General features: G+C 40.9%; 1 protein-coding gene across 4 annotated transcripts in view; it reads left to right on the top strand.

Annotated features, from left to right (window-relative positions):
• The first annotated feature begins 9,251 nt into the window (after positions 1–9,251).
• The window catches only part of PREX2 (phosphatidylinositol-3,4,5-trisphosphate dependent Rac exchange factor 2), a 317,368-nt gene continuing 306,383 nt past the window's right edge, over positions 9,252–20,236 (top strand). For all 4 annotated transcript variants that reach the window (XM_073330905.1, XM_073330906.1, XM_073330908.1 and 1 more), the window contains exon 1: positions 9,252–9,704. In XM_073330905.1, coding sequence (XP_073187006.1) covers positions 9,564–9,704 — 141 coding nt within the window. In that variant the 5' untranslated portion in view covers positions 9,252–9,563. The remainder of the gene's footprint in view (positions 9,705–20,236) is intronic.

Here is a 20,236-nt window from a genome sequence, read left to right as displayed (position 1 = left end):
ACCTTGATTGTCCAGTGGTTCCACTGATTGTTTAGCAGGCTGCCTGCTTCTGATGTTCTTAACTTTTGTTGCTGTTAGTTTTATCTCTTTTGCTAGTTTCTCTCCACATTCTCTTTTGGCCTGCCTAATGATACTTTTACACTTGACATGCCAGAGTTAATGTTCCTTTCTATTTTCCTCAATAGGATTTGACTCCCAATTTTTAAATGATGTTTTTGTTGTCGCTAATCACCTCTTTTACTCTGTTGTTCAGCTTTGCTAGCATTTTTTTGGGTTCTCTTATTTTTTTTATTTGGGGTATACATTTAGTTTGAGCCTCTATTATAGTGTTTTTATATAGTTTCCATGCAGCTTGCAGGCATTTCACTTTTGTGATTATTCCTTTTAATTCCCATTTAATTAGCTTCCTCATTTTTGTATAGTTCGCCTTTTAGAAGTTAAATGTTACTGTGGTGGATTTCTTTGGTATTTTCTCCCACAAGGACATTAAATTTAATTACATCACAATCTATATTATGGAGCAGTTCAGCTATATTCACCTCTTGGGCCACATCTTGTGCTCCCCTGAGAACTAAATCAAGAATTGGCTCCCCCTTGTGGGTTCCAGGACTAGTGACTCGAAGACGCTCCAATTCATCCCCAGAGCAGGTCTTTCTATGCATTGAATGAGACAGGAATTCTGTGGAAAAAATACTATGTGATCATGAGATTAAAGACTGTATCCTAATGCATTTGCACAAGAGGGATGAATTTAGATTGCACATGGAACCTTAATTCTGGCATTTCTTAGCTTTGAGTATTTGACTTTGCAAACTTAATGGTCTTGTAATGTAGCTTTTTGTGTCTAATATAATGCAACTACATGAAACGTAATGTAAGTGGTGTAATATTGTATCTCTTTTACATATTTCCTGCCAAATATGAGCTGTATATTTGAGGATGACCATAATAGGTGGAGGAATATGCCCTTCTATCCTCATTCTCTTCAAGACAAAATTGAGAATCGCTCCCACCCACCCCACCCCCAATTTATATATAAATCACAAAATGGTAACACAGGTCATGAACAGATTTTAAAAAGTACCTCCTTTTATCTGTTTTAGATATATTTCCTTTTTAATTTTGTTGAGTTTCACCCTTGCTCTTATGTCAGGAGGTGGCATTAGATTGGAAAGCCTGACTGGAGTTGTATCATCATCTCTTGACCATATCTCCTCTTGTTTTTCTCTTTTTTTAACTAAACAGTCCTAAACTCAGATTCTACTTTAAACACATGAGTAGTCCTCTTGGTCTTATTGTAAGTGTTTGCAGAACTGGGGCCTTAAGGTTTTCATTCTCTCCTCATATATTGTCATCTCTGCAAACATTTTCTTATGCCCTTCTCTGAACCTTTTCTATTTTTGCTACATTTTTTTTTGAGTTAATGTGACAATCTATAAATGCAGTGCACCTATTCAAAGTGAGGGTGTACTCTACCACCAAGATGTACGGATGTATATATTTTTAACCAGTGTTATTTCCCTATCCTAACCCTTACCAGGAAGTAAATTTGAATCATGCTGAGACCAAAATATTCAGTAAAAGGAATGCTTTTTTATTAAGATGGTGATGTTTGTCAAAACAGAAATTGTGACAAAGAGACCTTGTCAGCTATGGCCAAATGTGCAGTTTGTAACTCTTACATGGCCTAGACCGTGCACTTCACTGGCCTAGAGGAAGCTGGATGATAGCTAGATTTCAGTTACTGCACAGTAACACCCTGTTTTGACCCTAGGTTTCAGAGGTGCTGAGTGTCCTTTCAAAGTGCTCACATATCATGGGATCTGGTCCCTTGTTTGTTAAACAAGTGCTTGAAGCGTGGGTGGCATTTATTGAGGGAAACAGTTGTTGAAAGCCCCAAAATGGCTTTGATAGTCTTCGGAAGTTAAGGGGTTCATGAAATAGACTGATAGGATCACAGAAAGAATGGTTCTGTGGTGTGTTGGCCAGTTACTTACAGTAATTTGCAGAAAAAACAAGATTATAGTTTTCATAGTTCTTTCCTATGCTTTGCTTTCATTTCTTAGTATACATTTTTATTATTTAATATTTATATTGTCGTTGTATTCATAGTATCCAACTATGATGTGGGCCCTCTTGGGGTAGGTCCTGTAAAAACAGAAGCAATAAATACAGTTCCTACCCTGATGACCTTACAGTCTTTTGTACATGTGCGCAGATGACTTTCCCATCGACTCTAAGGACTGTCTTGGCTGTTGGGCTTGGTGCCGGAGCTTGTCCAGTGTTGCACATTATGAGCTTTTATACAAAGTATTCCTCCATTTAAGAATCTTCTCAGGGTATACATGTTTAATATCTGTTTTGAGAGTCATGGATATCTATGAAGAGATCTGTCTTCTAAGTTTCTCCACTGAATGTATCCAATGAAGTGAGCTGTAGCTCATGAAAGCTTATGCTCAAATAAATTGGTTAGTCTCTAAGGTGCCACAAGTCCTCCTGTTCTTTTTGCAACTACAGACTAACACGACTGCTACTCTGAAACCTGTCTTCTAAGTGATTATACCTATATATACACAATAATAGGGATACTAATTTTGTTTGGGATAAGGTGCATTAAAAGGAGGAGGTACATCTTTAAAGCCAGCAAAAGTTTTTTATGTGTAAAATAAAAACCCTTCTTGAGGTGACTGTACTAAATGAGAGAAACAAAGTCATGCCTCTGCTGTGGTATGTAAACATGTGTCATGTGAGAGTAACACCATCCGCTAATAAGTGATGACTGAGGCAAATTGCCAATGAAGGACAGACAGATGGACAGGACATTTAACAACAAAAGAGCCAAGAACTATACAGTCTCTCCAGTAAAATTTACAGTCTGACAGGTATTTTAGGACATTTAAATGTGGCTTTTACCCCTATGGCTTTGCCAGAGCCTTTCTCTAGCTTGAATGATCATGTCAGGCTTCTAACAGAAGTTGGCTCTGGGGTAAAATTTTCGAAAGAGCCTAAGGCCCAGATCTTTAGGAGTATTCAGGCATTATGCCATTCATAGTTGCAAAGTGTAAGTTACTTAAAGGGTGAAGTCCCATTTTTAAAAGTGACATAGGCACTAAGGGGCTAGATCCACAAAGGAGATTTAGGCTCGGTGTTGCAATGCCTAACTTTAGATGCCCTGCTGCCTACTGGAATCCACAGCCCTGAGTGAGGCTCCCAGGCTCTCTGTTCAATGTGTGGGGAGTTTAGCATCTAAGAACAGGATTCACAGAGCCCAGCAAGCTCAGAGGGGAGCTGCCTAAGCTAGCCAACAGGAAATGACTAAGCTTCACCCCCCTCAAGGAGTTTTAGGTGGCTAAATCTGAACTAATGAGAATCCCTTTGGGATTCACATCCATGAACCTTCTCCTAGAATAAGACACCTAATCCATGACAGTCCTTTTTCAAGCTTCCCCTTGTTTCCAGTAGTCCAGTGGTTACTGCACTGAACTTGGAAGTGAGAAACCTGGGTTCAAATCCCCATTCTGCCTGAGAGGAGCTGGGTCTTAAATGTTGAACTCAAATCTCCCACCTACCAAGTAAACACCCTCACTACAGGGTATTTTGGGATGGGGCTTTCTCTGTCTATCTTGTTCAAGCTGTTCCACTTTGGATTAAAAAAGTGTCACAGGAGTAGGGACTAGAACCTGACTCTCCCACATCCAGTTCCCAGGTGAGTACCCTAACCATTGAGCTAGAGTCATTTTGCTGTCTGCCTGGCATCACCATCTCCTGTGTTTTCTGTGGTGCCCAATCCAAAAGGCATGCTATGTAGGGAAGCCCCTGAATGTGCCTCCTGGATCAGGTCCTGCAGGCAAGATAGGTGGGGGGAATGCTTAGTTTGGGTATCCTGCCCTGGTTTAGGCGTGAGATTGGCATAGGTTATCAGGACTTAGGCAGCTGTGCACATGCCCACTGTGAGAAATGTAGGTGTCTATGGGAATTTAAGTGCCCATGGGGTTAGGTGGCAGCTAAGCAGGGCATTTGAGGATCTACATTTTGAATTAAGAGCCTAAAGTGGCAGTTAGGTGCCTAAACCCTTTGTGGATCTAGCACTTAAGAGCCTAAGACCTGGTCTACACTTAGTTAGGTTTACATAGCTAGGTCACTCAAGGGTGTGAAAAATTCACATCGCTGAGTGCCAAAGTTATGACGACCTAATCCCCAGTGTAGATGCATTTAAGTCAATGGAAGAATGCTTCCGTCAATCTAGCTACCATCACGCAGGGAGGTGGAGTTTCTGCAATGACAAAACCACCCCCTTCTGTTGCTGTAGGAACCATTTTCACTATGGCAGAACTGCAGCATAGCTACAGTGCCATAGCAGTGGTGCTGTAACACCTGTAGCATAGGCATGGCCTGAGCCTTATTGAAAGTGAATGGGATGTAAGCTCTTAAGTGATTTAGATGCCTTTGAAAATGTTACCCCCTAGTCTACAGCTTAGGCCTTATGTATACAACAGGATCTTGTGAATGTAGCTTCCTAGTAACTGCTGAATATTCACCTGTGCCTCTTTGTGTTAGTTTAACCTGGCCTGCTAGGCTTGATTCTGCCCAGTGGCAGTGGCTACAGTGTTGGGAAGTGGCTGTTTTGCAAACTCAGAACCCTTTTGAATGACTCTGAAAGTAAGGAAGCTGCTGTTTTCTTTCCCAGCCAAAAGCTGCAAATAGAACAAGTGAATAACACACCTTTTAGTTTAAAGAGAAGCAGAGAAAGGCTGTGGATGAAAAAAGGAGTTAAGTAGGGAATAGGGAGGGTGGGAGTGGGGCTGACTAATAAGCAGCAATATGCAGGTTGTATTTTGTTTTTTTCTCCTCCCCTCCCACCCCAAGGCAGATCAAAGAGAGATGTCAGAAAAGATGGGCAGAGAATGAGGCACCATTATTCCCCTCATATAGTCTATAGGCCACTTGATGTTTCAGAAATTCAGGCTGATTCCAGAGTTAATCTAGCATCTCTGTGAGGCGCTAAAGGGGGACATGGGATGGATAACCTGACAATGCTGGCCACAATTCCTTTTCAGTTGACCAATGGAGAGAATAGAGGCATAAGACAGATCAAAGAATCCAGGGTTTTGGATTACTTTTTTTATTGCTCCTCATCAGCATCTGTGCTCGTATCACCTTTCCCATGGACAGGCAGAGGTAGCAGTAGATCCCACAGGAATTCTATAGTGTGCACTATGGTTCAGTTCCCACCTATACTGAGCTTTATAGACAGCTCCCTTATTCCCCTGAGTTCTTCTAGACAATATAACCCCAATGCACCTAAAAATGCTCTGTGAACATACTTGCAGGCAGACTGAAGCATATTTGCATGCTAAGAAGATTGCTATAACAGTGGTGACATTAAATCAGGAATCCTGTCATAACTCCTTCAGCCTAATGCGTGTAGGACTACCAAGGCTCTTTGAGAGCAGCGTGATCCCAGGAGGTTGGGTAGGTACTGCCAGAGGCACCATACAAATGTCCCATAAACATGTATCTATACAATTGCCTAGTGTCTTAGCGGAGTAAACTCTCTACTTTACAGGAGACAGAGCCTTCTCTCTGAATGCTGGCTCATGATACAACTTGTGATGGGGTTATCTAAATTGTGCACACGAGAGAAAAGAAAACAGAGAGTCACTTGTTTTTTTTTTTTTTCCTCTGCCTGTTTGCTCGTGGCTTGGAGGCTGACTGAGAATATGTCCCCTCCTAGGTATAGGGAAGACATTAATATAACTTAGTGGCTCAACAGTGTATGTGGAGAGGGAATACTAGCTTTTCTCCCTTCCCACTGATGGCAGTGGGGTAGAGTGGGATGTTCACACTAGTTCATCTAGAGGTCTATGTTATCACAACATGATGGGGGGCTGGGAAGCACCTGTGATAACCTAGTTTCTGGGTAGCTGACTAAAGAACTCCTCTGTGGTCAAAGGTGTTTCCTCAAGGTGGTAATGGCACTAGCAGCCCCACTCTGAGCCATGGCACTGGCAAAAGCAAGCATTCATTCTTACAACATTAGGATTCAGTAATATCAAAAATCCTCTCATAACTGTGGCTCCATTGTGCCAGGCACCATACAAACACAGCAAGACATAGTCCCTATTTATTATCTATATTTCAGTAGCACCCAGAGGACCAAACCAAGACTGGGACTGCATTTACTAGACACTGTACAAACATGTAGTGGGAGACAGTTGTGCCCCAGTGATCTTGCAAACTAAATAGAAAAGCATCTGAGAAGAATCAGGTGAAGCTACTTGTTGAAGCTCACACAGCAGGTTGGGGCAGAACTGGGACTAGAACCCAGGTCTTTGGAGTCTAGGGCTGCCAACACCCTTTTATTATAAGGGGGACATCCCTTATTTAATTAAAATATTGTTTATTCCATACTAAATCAGCACAGGACACCTTTTATCACATATTTCAACAAGGGTTCAATGCCACTCAAGTTGCTGGTGGTTGGCAATTTGACCTGATGCACAGGGTTGCAGTGCTACTCAAATTTGGCCTAGCCACCCCTCCATCATGTTTAAGTAGCCCCTGGACCTCTGGGTTTCTCCCCTATTTTTGAATTAAAATATTGGCACCTATCCATGAGACTGTACTGTCCCCAGATGATCTTTGCTCTGCTGTGTTTATGATCTGATTTTAGACAAGCTGGGGTAACAAGTAATAGGAAGAAAGGAGACAGAGGGTGAGGGTAGGAGTAATAAAAATGCACTGATCCATTGTTGGCTGTGTGCACAGCTGGAGGGCCCTGGATCATCTGACCATTTAAAGAAGATTTTTTTTTAAATTGCTATTAAATCACAAATTCATGAACCCCTTTTACAGTTACCTATTTCCCCAGGAGGCAGGGCCTGCTGGCTGCTATTCCTTTCTCTCTGGGGATGGTGGTGAAAGGGGATGTCTTAAGCCACCCTGAGGGGAGGGTCGCCTGCTGCCACACCTGGAACGCAGGGGACAGGAGAGCCCCATGCTGCTGCCCCTGTCTCTCTAGGAAGGGGTGGGTCTCTTTGCCAAGGCTACTTCAAGTGTGTGTGTGGGAGGAGGACAGAGCAATGGGGGCCCTGTGGCATGGTGTGCCTATGGCCCCAGATTGCCTTAATCTGGGCACCATTACTGAAGCTACCAGCAGATATCTGAGGGGAGTGGACAAAAAATGTTGCCTCTAATAGTGGCTGCCTTCCTGGCTCCCAATACCTGAGAAAGGAGTTGGGGGGAACTGCTGTACTAATGTATTCTCTACCCACTACTTGGGAGATGGGTTTTTTTTTTCAATGGGAGCCTTATACTCTCCTCTCACAACTAAGGCTGAGCCCTCCTCGGCAGGGCTGTCTTTGTCTTTTCCCTTGGGTAGCAAGAAGGGAAAGGTGAGAGATGCTGTGTGGGTTTGTCTCTTCACCTTTTCTTCCTTTAGGCACTAAGAGGACTAGCATCTTGGGTGGAGGGCATGGGTAGGTCCAGAGGCTCCATTTCACTCCCTCTTGTTGGGACACTGGTTGGAAATATACCACCTCAACGAGGAACCTAAAAAGAGGGTCTCTGAATATTGTTTCCGGTTGCAAACCTTACACGCAGGTTGAGAGACCCAAACCTTTCATCTGTACCCACAAAATTCGGCATGGGGGAGGGGGTGTTTCAGATTAAAGGTCTGAGTTTGACCCCTCTGTAAGTGAAGGTGATATTTGTTCACTAAGACATGCACTTACATTTTAACACCCCACATCTACAGGATGGATGTGTGTCAAGGTTCCTTCCCCACTCTGAACTCTAGGGTACAGATGTGGGGACCTGCATGAAAACCTCCTAAACTTACTTTTACCAGCATAGGTTAAAACTTCCCCAAGGTACAAATTAATTTTACCCTTTGCCTTTAGAATTTCCACTGCCACCACCAAACTTTAACTGGGTTTACTGGGAAACGTAGTTTGGACACATCTTTCCCCCCAAAATCCTCCCAACCCTTGCACCCCACTTCCTAGGGAAGGTTTGGTAAAAGTCCTCACCAATTTGCATACGTGACCACAGACCCAAACCCTTGGATCTTAGAACAATGAAAAAGCATTCAGTTTTCTTACAAGAAGACTTTTAATAGAAGTAAAGGAATCACCTCTGTAAAATCAGGATGGTAGATACCTTACAGGGTAATTAGATTCAAAACATAGAGAATCCCTCTCTATGGGAAACCTTAAGTTACAAAAAAAGACACACAGGGATAGTCATTCTATTCAGCACAGTTCTTTTCTCAGCCATTTAAAGAAATCATAATCTAACACATACCTAGCTAGATTACTTACTAAAAGTTCTAAGACTCCATTCCTGTTTTATCCCCGGCAAAAGCAGCACACCAACAGACATAGATCCTTTGTTTCTCTTCCTCCTCCCAGCTTTTGAAAGTATCTTGTCTCCTCATTGGTCATTTTGGTCAGGTGCCAGCGAGGTTACCTTTAGCTTCTTAACCCTTTACAGGTGAGAGGATTTTTTCTCTGGCCAGGAGGGATTTTAAAGGGGTTTACCCTTCCCTTTATATTTATGACAATGTGTTTGTGAAGGTTCCTGTCAGATTCCTGTAGTGTCTTCATTTATTATACGAATCTGAACTTCCAAGTGCAAAGAGCAAGCCTCATGGCCTGGATAGATTTAATAGCTCCCTTAAAACAGGACAACTCCAACCAAACTATTGTGTATGTTTATAGTGTGCTTGGTTGTGTATGTAATGTTGAATATAAAATATGAGTGGATACAACACGATTGCACACACAGAGACACAGGTATTTGCCTGTACGCTGCAGAGTATAAAACGTATAGCTATAATATATATTATATACATATGTGTATAATGTGTGTGTTTATAATTATATATGAAGGGGGGGATGCGTGGGTTGAAGAAACCACATTCTGGCTGCTTATTACCAAGCGATAAACAACAGCCTGAATCCCAGCAGTCTAGCGAGCCTGGGACATTTTAAAGTGAATTCTTATCCTCTCGAGTTGGAGATCTCCAATTAGCCTCAGACTAAAGCGCACAGCGTGTGTGTGAAACAGGCAGTTGCTGGCACGCAATCTTTCCCAAGGTTGTGCTTCCTTTCCTTTTTCCTGAGATTTGGCTCAGGGGGAAGGGGTCGAAGTCACATGGACACAGAGCTTTTGATTAATGTCCAAGCTGCCCGAGCTGCTGCTGCTGAAGCCTTCCCACCTCGCAGTCACACAGAGCGCTGGGAGAGCAGGCAGCCGGTGACCACTCATTTCCTACAGGCTGTTCCCCCTTCCTTACTGGAAGAGAACACACGCATTTTTATTGCTCTGCTCCTCTGGCCCTCAAACCACTTCTCGAGCCGTGGCAGAGTGAGCGAGTCTGGTTAACAGCCTGCAAGCCACGGAAGACCAGCCCCGCGCTATGTAACTGAGTGGGGTCTTTTGTTGTCCCATCTGAACTTTGCTAGAGGAAACACTGAGGCAGCGTTTCCTATTGGTGGCTGCAAACAGCGGAGGAGCTGGGAGAAGCAGGAGCTGGGAGCGAGGCTTCGCTTTGGGGAACAATGACAGAAGAAAGCAAAGGGGAAGGGAAAGGGGAAAGCGGGAAGGACCTGGAGAAACAGCTTCGCCTCAGGGTGTGCGTTTTGAACGAGCTTCTGAAGACTGAGCGGGACTATGTGGGGACTTTGGAGTTCCTGGTGTCGGTGAGTTAAGTTTCACGAAGCTGGGTCCATTGGTGGCTAATGGAACAAGTGACTTGTTGAACAGGAACAGCACCCTCTTCCCGCCCTCACAGGTTTACCGGCGGGGGTGGGGGGCACCACCAAGGAATTGGGGCTGTCGCGTGTGGGGGAGAGGGCGAGAGACCCAAACAAACAAGCTGGGAGGCAGAGCCGGGTGAAATAGTTTTCCCGAGTCAATCAGTTGATCGCAAGTAGCTGTTGTTTCTCTGTTGCTTTAAAGAGACTGAAGCGAAGTGGCTTGTAAATGGCTGGCCCTAGGTGCGCTTTTTCAGGGAATTTACCACGAGACAAACAATTGATCTGGGACTGGCATCCAAGAATAGAGTGCACTGAGATTCAGGTACACTTTGTTCAACGATCTTTTCAGTCTCCCTGCGTTGTTCAGTCAGCAGCACAGTGCAGTCCTTTTATTTACAATAACCCTTGAAACACAGTATTCTGGTGGGGGGGTCACAGAAAGAGCAAAGGGGGGTTCTGATCTACAGCAGCTGTTGAGTATTAAAGCCACATGTGGCATTCACCCCTTCCTCTACCCCCATATTCTCCAATTTAAACCAGCCTTTGTAATGTAGTGGTTGGATGGAGAGTTGAAGGAACGGTTTCTTGTTTAAAAGTGTATCTTAGAGTATGTTTTAGCAGTAAGTTTTAGCTTCATTATGTGTCTTAAAATCAATGTTAACAACATGATTTATTGTTAGGTTCAAATCAGGTAGTTGCAGAAACTTTTGCTTTCTGCTGAAGTTATCCTCTGATAGAGCCAAAGAAAGCACTATTTTCACTATGGATTGATAAGACAAACATCATAACATTTCTTCCCTTTCCCATCTGCACCCAGCATCAACAGCATTACTTTAAGGCCTCTTTGGGATAAACAAATCTCAAGTCATCTGCTTGGTTTTGCAGAGGGTCTTCCATAATAGCCCTGACCTTCTTTTCTCTCCTCCCCCATCTCCTCTGAAGGGGCAATCTTTCAAACAGCAAACTTCCTGCTTTTTTTTTTTTTTGGAGATCTCTGAACTTTCTGCTTATTATCATGGCAAAGGAAAGTCTCGACTTGGCTATGACAAGGAGAATAAAAGCACAGACAGTGGAGTGAAATAAGATCTACAGAGTAGCCTTTTTGTCCATTTGTTTATGTAAAACTATCAGTGGGCCAATGTCTTTTGCTTTTATATTTGAATATTAAAAAAAGAGAGAAAGCGGTAGTAAAACTGTACTAGACTATGCTTCCATTTAGCAACCATGCTGTGCTTATTGGCACAAATATTGATTTTGAAGTGACTTTGTCCAAGGATTGGTTTTCAGACCCATATTTGATCTACCTCACAATAACTATAATGTTTACATTTTCACAAGTGACCAGTTATTTGGGATACTCAGTCTTTGGGTATCCAACTTGAGACTCCTTTATAGGGTTTTGGTTTTCAAAGCATGGATTCGGTTCCTCCCCTGCCTGATGTGGAGCAAGGATTTGATGTTGGGTCTTCTCATTTCCAGGAGGGTGCTCTAACCACTGGACTATGGGGTATTCTGGGACCAGTTTATTACACTGAAGCAGTTCCAGAATGTATAAATTACTAAACACGCATTGGAGGAGGGAGACTGGAATCTGGGTCTCTATATACAGTGGAAGAGCTTCAAAAGAAGTGATTGAGAGACACCTTCCCCAAAATACCCCATAGCCTGGTGGTTAGAACACCCTCCTGAGAGGAGGGAGGTACAACTTCAAATTCCTGTTCCACATCAGGAAGAGGTGGGAATTGATCCCTGGCCAGTGTGTTAACCAATGGGCTAAAAGTTATAAAGGGGACAGTGGCGTCAATTCCTTCTGTGTTTTTTGCAAGAAAGAGATTAGGTGCCTAATTTCCGGAGAAGGTTCATGACTGAGAATCCAGTGAAGATAGGTGCCTCCCTTTGACCCAGACTTAGGTGCTTAACTCCCTTTGAGGGGTAGGGCTTAGGCCACACCCCACTCATATGTATTTCCTATTGGTTATCTTAGGCAGCTCTCTGCTCAGCATGCTGGCCTTTGTGGATCCCATTTTTGGTGCCTCTCTAGGTATAGAGGTCTTAGGCATCTGACGTGGAGCTGTGGATTTCGCTGGTGGCACAGCACAAGAACATTAGGCAATGGAAGGCCGAGCACTGTGACACTTAAGACCCTTTGTGGATCTATCCCTCATGCTTTTAAAAATTTTACCGCTTGAAATTAATAGGATCAGAAAATATTTATCACATCTTGACATCAGGGCCTTTTTTTGTGAGGCCCACAGAATGCAATGTATTATGCTATGTTTGGAGAGGCAACTAGCTACAATTACAAACATTACAACACAAGAGACCCTGGTGTATATGGCAAGCTAGTTTGACTAGACAAGATGGTGCAGAAATTCAAGTTGTTAAAAATGGTCATATATTTTCAGATATGTTAAATATAGGAAATAAATAAAACTAGCTTGGTAAATGAAAAAGGCCAAAATTAATAGGGAAAACTTGTGTGAAAAACCTCAATGAGGCTATTGTGACGAAGTGGGAACAAAGACATTTAAACCATGAGAAATTACTTGATGGTGTCATTTTTCTCATTTTGAAAGTGAATGCAATGTTAATGAAAGATTTGGGATTAACAGCATTGAAGATTAGAGTCCTTTGTTTATCTGTAGAACTCATTCAGGTCTGGGTGGTTTCCATGTACTATCCTGTCAATGGACTTCAATCAGGGACCCTAATTTAGGATAAGAGGGTAATTTGTTCTCCAGGCCCATTCAATCCTTGGAATTTTTGCTGAAACTGTCAAAAAATTTATTCGTTGTGCAGATGTTTTTTATGTTATTTGCATGCCTTTTACGAACTACACTAAGGTTACTATCTCTTGTTATAGGCACTGTGGTGGTGCTCATCATTGTGGTATCTGATCACTATCTCACACAGGCTACTGTGTGAGATCAAATATGAAGTCAGTACTAACTTTCAGTCACTATCAATCTGGGGTAGATTCTGAGAGGTAAAGGACTCCATACCCCATTTTACCAGCTGCCTGATAACATTTTTTTGTTAACATTCATCACATATGGTTCTGAACAAGTTCTATTAGTCTAACAATGTCAATATAATTCCAATACTGAAAATGAAATGAAAATATTAGACATCTATGTGGTCATGATGGTGATTTTTTTTTTTACATTTTTGGCAAGCTGACCTATAAAATATTCGGGAAGAAATTTTCATGTGACCATTCTATGCCTTATAATCAAATGTGCCCTGTTAAGGCGTGATAACACAAGATGATTTGAGCAGCAATGTGATTACAAGGGGGAATGACTGGAATTCCGTGTTATTATAAACCATAGTTCCTGACTCAGGAGGAATTGGTAAAAGAAACGGACAATAGATAACATGAGGTGGAGTTTGTGTGAGAAAATAACATAAATCATAATAGATTTATCAGCTCTAAAGTAAAATTCCTTCTAATATTAAAATTGAAAACCTGAAAGACTGAAGATATTGACACAAATGCTTCTTCAAGATCTACTGAAGTAACTGGACTATGTACAATAAGTAGGGCCCTACCAAATTCACAGTCCATTTTGGTCAATTTTATGGTCATAGGATTTTAAAAATAGTCAATTTCACCATTTCAGATGTTTATATCTAAAATTTCATGGTGTTGCTACCTTGGGGGTCCCAGACCAAAAGGAGGTTGCAGAGGTTGCAAGGCTATTGTAGGGGGGTTGTGAGATTGCCACCCTTACTTCTACACTGCTGCTGGCGGGACGCTGCCTTCAGAGTTCGGCAGCCAGAGAGCAGCGGCTGCTGGCTGGGTGCCCAGCTCTGAAGCCAGCATCACTGCTAGCAACAGCGCAGAAGTGAAGATTGCAGGGTATAGACAGTGGGTTACCATATGTCCTGGTTTTCATGGCAGCCTTCTGCCTGGGTCAGGGTTTGACAGCTGGGGTCCCAACCTCCTGCTCGGGTTGGGGGCTGACAGCCACCCTCACTTCTGTGCTGCCTTCAGAGCTGGGCTCCCAGCCAGGAGCTGTGGAGCTTCCTGCAGCTGCGGAAGGTTCCTGGAGATGGGTCTGACCCAGCTCTGGGAGCAGCCGCCGCAGGGGAAGAGGAAGTCCCATCCCTCCCCAGCCCACGCTGGGACTAGCAGCTGGAGCCTGGCGCACTGTAGGAGCCCTTGGCTGGAGCACTCCCAGTCCTTCCCCTCCCCTACAGTAGCCAGATTTCACAGTCTGTGATGTGGTTTTCATGGCCATGAATTTGGTAGGGCCCTAACAATCAGATACTGTAATCTTAGAATGTATCTGAATTGTAAAATTCTGCTTGCCCACTCACTGAGAATATTTTGATTGGATAAACAAAATTCCTTTCTTCCCCAGTCATTCCTCATCTGTTATCATTATCATGGTAAGGAAGGTCAAGAATACTTTTTTGTCTGGGTGGGTAAATTTGTATCACAGTTTTTCCAGGCTGGTGTGTATTTTACGTGAAATACAGCAGAGGTATGTCAAGTTGGGTAAATACTTTCATTACTGAATTGGGCATTGCTGTCACATCTATATGTGATTTCTCCTACTGGCCTATTTTTGGTGTTTTTAGCCTACACACATCAGAGATAAACCTTTGAGAGGACCAGATTATATTAAAATTATTCTTTCTTTTTTCTGAGTCTTCTGTGTGACAAACTGTAATTGCATGTCATATACAAATTCAGTTGATACCTCACTAATAACTGGACATATGGTCCCATTTCAGATAAGTACGTAAGCGCTTGCATAACTTTAAGCATACTAGTAGTCTCATTGCCATGAATAGGACTAGACATACACTTAAAGTTATGCATGTGCTTATGTATCTGACTGAAACATAGCCTTTATTGTTAGAGTATTTCATTCTAGCATTTGGAGTTTGAATTGGAAGCCAATATTTATTTGTTGTTATAGGAAAGTTAAATTATGGTAACTAAAGAACACTAATAAATACAGCTAACATTACTGCAAACAATAAATGTTATCTAAGGCACTAAAGCATTTTTAAAGGACATCGTGTCTATAGCTAAAGAATACTTTGAATTACTTGATGTTTCTGAGTACTATGTCACCAGCAAATTGGCATTCAGACTTCTCCAACACTTGGAAGTACAGCACTTTATTTTGCTAATCATGCCATTTCATACAGCTCAAAGAACATTAAAAAATCCTGATTTTTCCAATGAAAGGGAAGACTGTATTTAAAATCAATAAACTACACTTTTCCATAAACCCCTGCCCTTATGGGTGTGGAGTGAAGGGAAGATTAGTCACTTAATTCTGGAGGAAAAAAAATAGGAATGATATTTAAGATAATGTCATGGTGCTTTTTAATTTTAACTTTTGTGGCTTCATCAGTGTTAACATCAGTCATGAGATGACATTTTAGAAAATACAATAGTTACCCTTAATTGTCTTTGTTAATTTATATATGATACACTATGTAAAACTAAAATTGCATCTTTTCTTTTAAATATGGAACAGCAAGCTAACTAGATCTAAACTGAATAGTCTGTTTTGGAATGACTTTTCAGGACCCATGTTCCCATGGGCCCCACACAGCTCCTTTTGGAGTCCAGCAGTGCTTCTCTGCACGTTGGCCAGAGGAACAAGTTGAAAAATGCCAGGTATTCTCTCCCCTGAGGTTTAAGGCTCTGGGTGAAATCCTGGCCCCATTGGTGTCAATGGCAAAACTCCCATTGACTTCAGTGGGGCAGGATTTTACCCTCTGTGTTTCGAGCCATTACCAGCAATGAGGAGCTTGGAGGCTGAAATTAGATACCAAATGTTAGTGCTACACAGTGCCATAAGCTTCCTGGGCCTCTCACACACACGTTACTTCTGAAATACTCTTTTATAGTTGTAGTTTGGTACAAACTTCTTAGGAAAAATATTAATCAATTACAATTATACATACTATTATGAAGTCACTAATTATTATAGTATTTATATTTTATAAAAGGTTTTTGAATGAATGGAAGGGAAGGATTTTGGCTGGCTGCATTTTTTTGATAAGATTATGTGATTTCCTTTTCCTCTCCTCAGTTTAACTTCCCCCTCTTACCCCTCACAAATTCTATGGCTGCTACATCATAAAAAGTCTAAAGGAAGTGCAAACACAATTACCATAGAAAGTCAGCATCTTTTTCCATTCACTTCCAATTTCTGCTGTTTTTTAACTTGTCTAGGCATTACAAAGTGAGGAAAAACCTGAATGTGTTACTCTATTCTTAGTCAGGCAAAATTAAATATCAGCAGCACCACCTGTGGCCTTTATCAAGGTAAACGATAAGCTGTATTAAAAATGGTTTATTTATTTCCCCATAAAGGAAAACAGTTGAGATATTTTACAAAGTTTATTGTCAAGAAAGGTGTTTCCTATCTCAACGAGTTAAGGACAAGGTTCACTCGAGGACTGACAATAATAAAAAGGCCAAAGCTTTTAAGGGGGCTGTCTATTAAGTAACTTATTTTGCTTTGAATACACGGTTATACTACATTGTACTCAGTACAGATGTCTCATATTTTAATTGGGTTTTCTCCTTGGTCTGTCTTTGCTGTAAACTAATATAAATGCATCTTTGTTGTAATCTGTTTTTGAATGAGCAGGACTGTTGCCCTTGAAAAATTCAAGCCTATCTTCTCTTCTGGAAGATGTTAATATGGGGGAGGAAATAAGCTGACTGAACTTCTGGCCTGATGGAGAAAGGGAAATTGGGTTTGAAAGGCTCAGCCTCACAGAATTTGACTTGGGTATAAGCTGAGCACTGAAAAAGATACAGAGCAAGAGGACAGGAACGGTTAACTCTATGCAGTTGGCTTCTGGTGCCTTCTGCAATTATGGTGAAGTTTCTTGGTTCAGCTCTCTAAATTCTTACACTACACCTAACATCCTGGTTGTATCTGGGCATCTAGTTAGTTTGCCTGTGAAGATATTTCGGACTGTGTGCTAACTTTTTGTATTTACGCCTATGCATTTTTCCCTATCTGACCTTCAAAATGGCTGGGCAGGTTCATAGGCTCAGTGTTGAGTAAATATTCAAAAAATATTCAATATCCAGGTCGAAACTCAAATATAAATATCGAGGTAATTCTTTCCTCTGTGATACACTGGCTCAACAAGTGGAACAACAGGTAGTACCTCGTACTTCTATAACAGTTTCCTTTCAAAGATCTCTGAATGTTTTACAGTCATTAATAAATTAAGCCTCAGCAACCTTGCACATGGGGAAGTTTAGGTTCATGGTCAGAGAGATTGCGACTTTGGGTCCCAGAGGTAGTAGAGCCAAAAATAGAACCTAGATATCTTGGTTTCTAGCCCTATGCTTTAATTACAAGGCTATCTTTTTTTTCTTATGTATATTTGATGCTAAAAGAATGTTTTCCTACTAAAAACATCTCTGAGAGATTGTGTAAGAACAATTTTTCAAAGCCAGTTTCATTCTGTAGAAATTGTATTGTACCACAGTTCCTTGTAGGCTGTTTACAAGCCACGTTATCCATGATACATCATTGGAGGGGCAGAGCTAAGATTTTAGAGACTGCCACTGTTCCTGCAATGAAATAATTTGAGGCTGTGACTAAACTCCTGCCTCCACTTTGTGCTTTTGGCAGCCTGACTTCAATGCATTTTGTACGCCCATTTACTTTGAAGTAGCTCCTGCCTCTAGCTGTCATTGTCAGGTGTGTGGGTGAAGCTTGCTAGGAAACTAGCTCTGCAGGAGCAAGGAGTAGAAGTACCATAGGATTTGTAGCAGTTCAGAGCAGAGGTGTAAGAATACTGCTGGAAGGTAAAAGTCAGTTAGCCTTGAAGAGAGCAGATGTGGAAATAGCAGAGAGAACAGGGGTTTTACTCTATACTTGTTTTTTTGAGGTACAAGAGTAGCTGGTGGAATGTCTTTCTGAAAATGGCCCATGATAAACCACCTGTTCTCTGCTCTTTCCATGGAGGCACTTATTAAAATTTTAAAGTTGTCTTTGAGCAGAAGTACTCCTGTGATCTATTAGGTTTCCTCTGGATAGATTTTTCCTACATTTTAACTTTGAAATGAGTATTTTGCAACGCTCGTACTTGACGTTTACATACTTCATATGTTTAAATGAAATTTTGCCTTGTAATAATAGCTGAAGAACAAGGCCAACACCACTTGCTCAACTAATTTATGTTAAATGCACTTTATATTTTATTCCTCCTAAAGATATTGATGGTATTGGACTGTTCAGACAGAATCATAATCAAACATAAATCAGTAAACAAGAATTTACATCTGTATTTCCCATTTTTTATCCGAAATAATCTTTGAGTTTTAAATATGGAAGTTGTATGTTTGAAACAAGAAGCAAAGTACACTGTATATAACTTTTCTGGATAAAAATACCAGATAAGGAATTAATGTGCTTAGGAAGTGCTAAACATCTAAACCTACAGTAACTACTGAATGATTCATTGGTTTGTATTCTTGTCCAATAAATAATCTAAATTTGACCTTATATTATTGTAATGAGCATAATGAGACTCAGAAAAATGGAATGTGAAAAATATTTTTTCTCACTTTGAAAATTTTTAGGATTTTCTCCGTTTCTTTTGTAAACCCAGGAAGCCATGTTTTACCTCTTAATTTAGTCCCCACTGTGACCTTCTCATAAACTAGGTACTAAAAATGCAAAGCTATTTCATTAACATTAAATATTGTAAAATGAAGCTGCTGATTTTTTGGACCCCATACAGTTGAGTAACAACACTGGAATATTGCTTCATTATATTATTTGTTCTATTTAAGATTTACCTTATATAAGTAATGTAAACATACTGCTGATCAAAAAGCTAGAAGAAGTGGCACAGCTCACATGCTTTATGACACTATTTGAGGGATCTGTAATTTCTGAGCATTGTAAAAAGGGGCAGCTATAAGGATAGTTACATATGAGATATTAATGTGGGAGAAAGCAACTGAAGCTCAACACTGTACAAAGTATCCTTTCATTAGAAGGTCATTACAACGGACCTCATGGGGTAGAAGGAAGGGTAATAGTGAAATGTTACTGGAATTGGTATAGTTATGTGTCTTGTCAGCTTGAATTGAATTGTAAAACATTTAATACTGTTTAGTTCCTGTTTATGCCATGTAAAAATATATTTTCTAAGAAACATTTAAAGCATGAAGAAAATTGACATGTGTTCCGGTTTTTCATAAGATGTCTCTGTAGAAATGGTCACCTTAACCAAATTTACAGCAATAGACACTTCTTTCCACTACGAGTAAAAATGCATTTTGGCTTTTTTCTCTTGCAGCTTCATAACACACACAGTTGAAAGCACAAATATTAATTTTTGGCACATCCAAATTTGTGGTTTTGAAATAAACTGAAAATTCAGGAAAGTGTAATTTTAAAATACTAAGGGACACCTGACTTTGTTTCCCCTATAAGAAAAGGGAAATTAATTTTTTTTTCTTTTAGCATACCTCCCAACTTGCCAAAGTTCAAGTGCATGTTGCAATGTATGACAAAGACCCAAAATGAGGGTCACCACAGAATTACTCATATAGGAAATTTAAATTGCTGTGGGATTCATTCTTTCTATAGCCTCAATTTCATGTTTCTTTATTTTTTATGTAAACAACTTTCAATAGTATAAGTGAGGAGATGCAAAATTTATGTGATGCATAGGTGATTTTGGGACTAAAATGAATGACTTTCCCCAAAATGAAGGACATTTGAGAGCCTCCATCCTTCACTGTTCTTAGGTAAAGTGTATTGAGACCCTTGATTAAGGATATACATGTTTCCTTTTCCTTTACTTCTTGAGGTAGCAGAACACAAAGTAGGGGGAAGCTGTCCCTGAAATTTACAATGGTTGGCGAATACAATAGGGAATGTGTGTGAAGAGGCATTACCAAACAATATGCCGGAAAAGGGAGTTGAAAGAAAAGGTCTCAAAGGACTCACTGAAGTCAAGAGTGGGGAGAGAAAAAGGGGAAAAATAACAATTAGGAAGAATGTGGGAGATGTGGAAGTATAGGAGAGCCTGTGGTGAATTAGGCAATATTTGCATGAAAAAAGAAGGGAAATATCTTCTACTTGGTGGGAAGACAACTGGAAGGAGGAAGACAAGCTGACTGGGTGAAGAAGGGTGGAATGGAAGAGGGAGCAATAATTATCAGCACTTCTGGCAATGAGGATGGGTATAAATGTAACTTTGCAGCCCAAAATCTACCTGATGAGATTTCTAGATCTTGTAGTAGATATGTTGATGGGACATGCATCCATTGATTTTTAATGTGTTGAGTTGTGCAGATGTTGGTCCATAGCTGTATGTTGGAAGGTTGATGAAAATGTGGGTTCTGATTTGGGGAAAAAGTCTAGTTTTAGACCTCCTCTTATACAATCAATTTGTGGTATGTGAAAGTGTTGTTTCTATTTGTGTAAGGATCTTATGTTCTCTTTTCCAGCTATTAT

This window comes from Lepidochelys kempii, chromosome 2, assembly GCF_965140285.1.
Source record: "Lepidochelys kempii isolate rLepKem1 chromosome 2, rLepKem1.hap1, whole genome shotgun sequence".
NCBI lineage: Eukaryota > Metazoa > Chordata > Testudines > Cheloniidae > Lepidochelys > Lepidochelys kempii.
The sequence above is the reverse complement of the archived record's forward strand: the minus strand, read 5'-3'. Positions and strand labels throughout refer to the sequence as shown.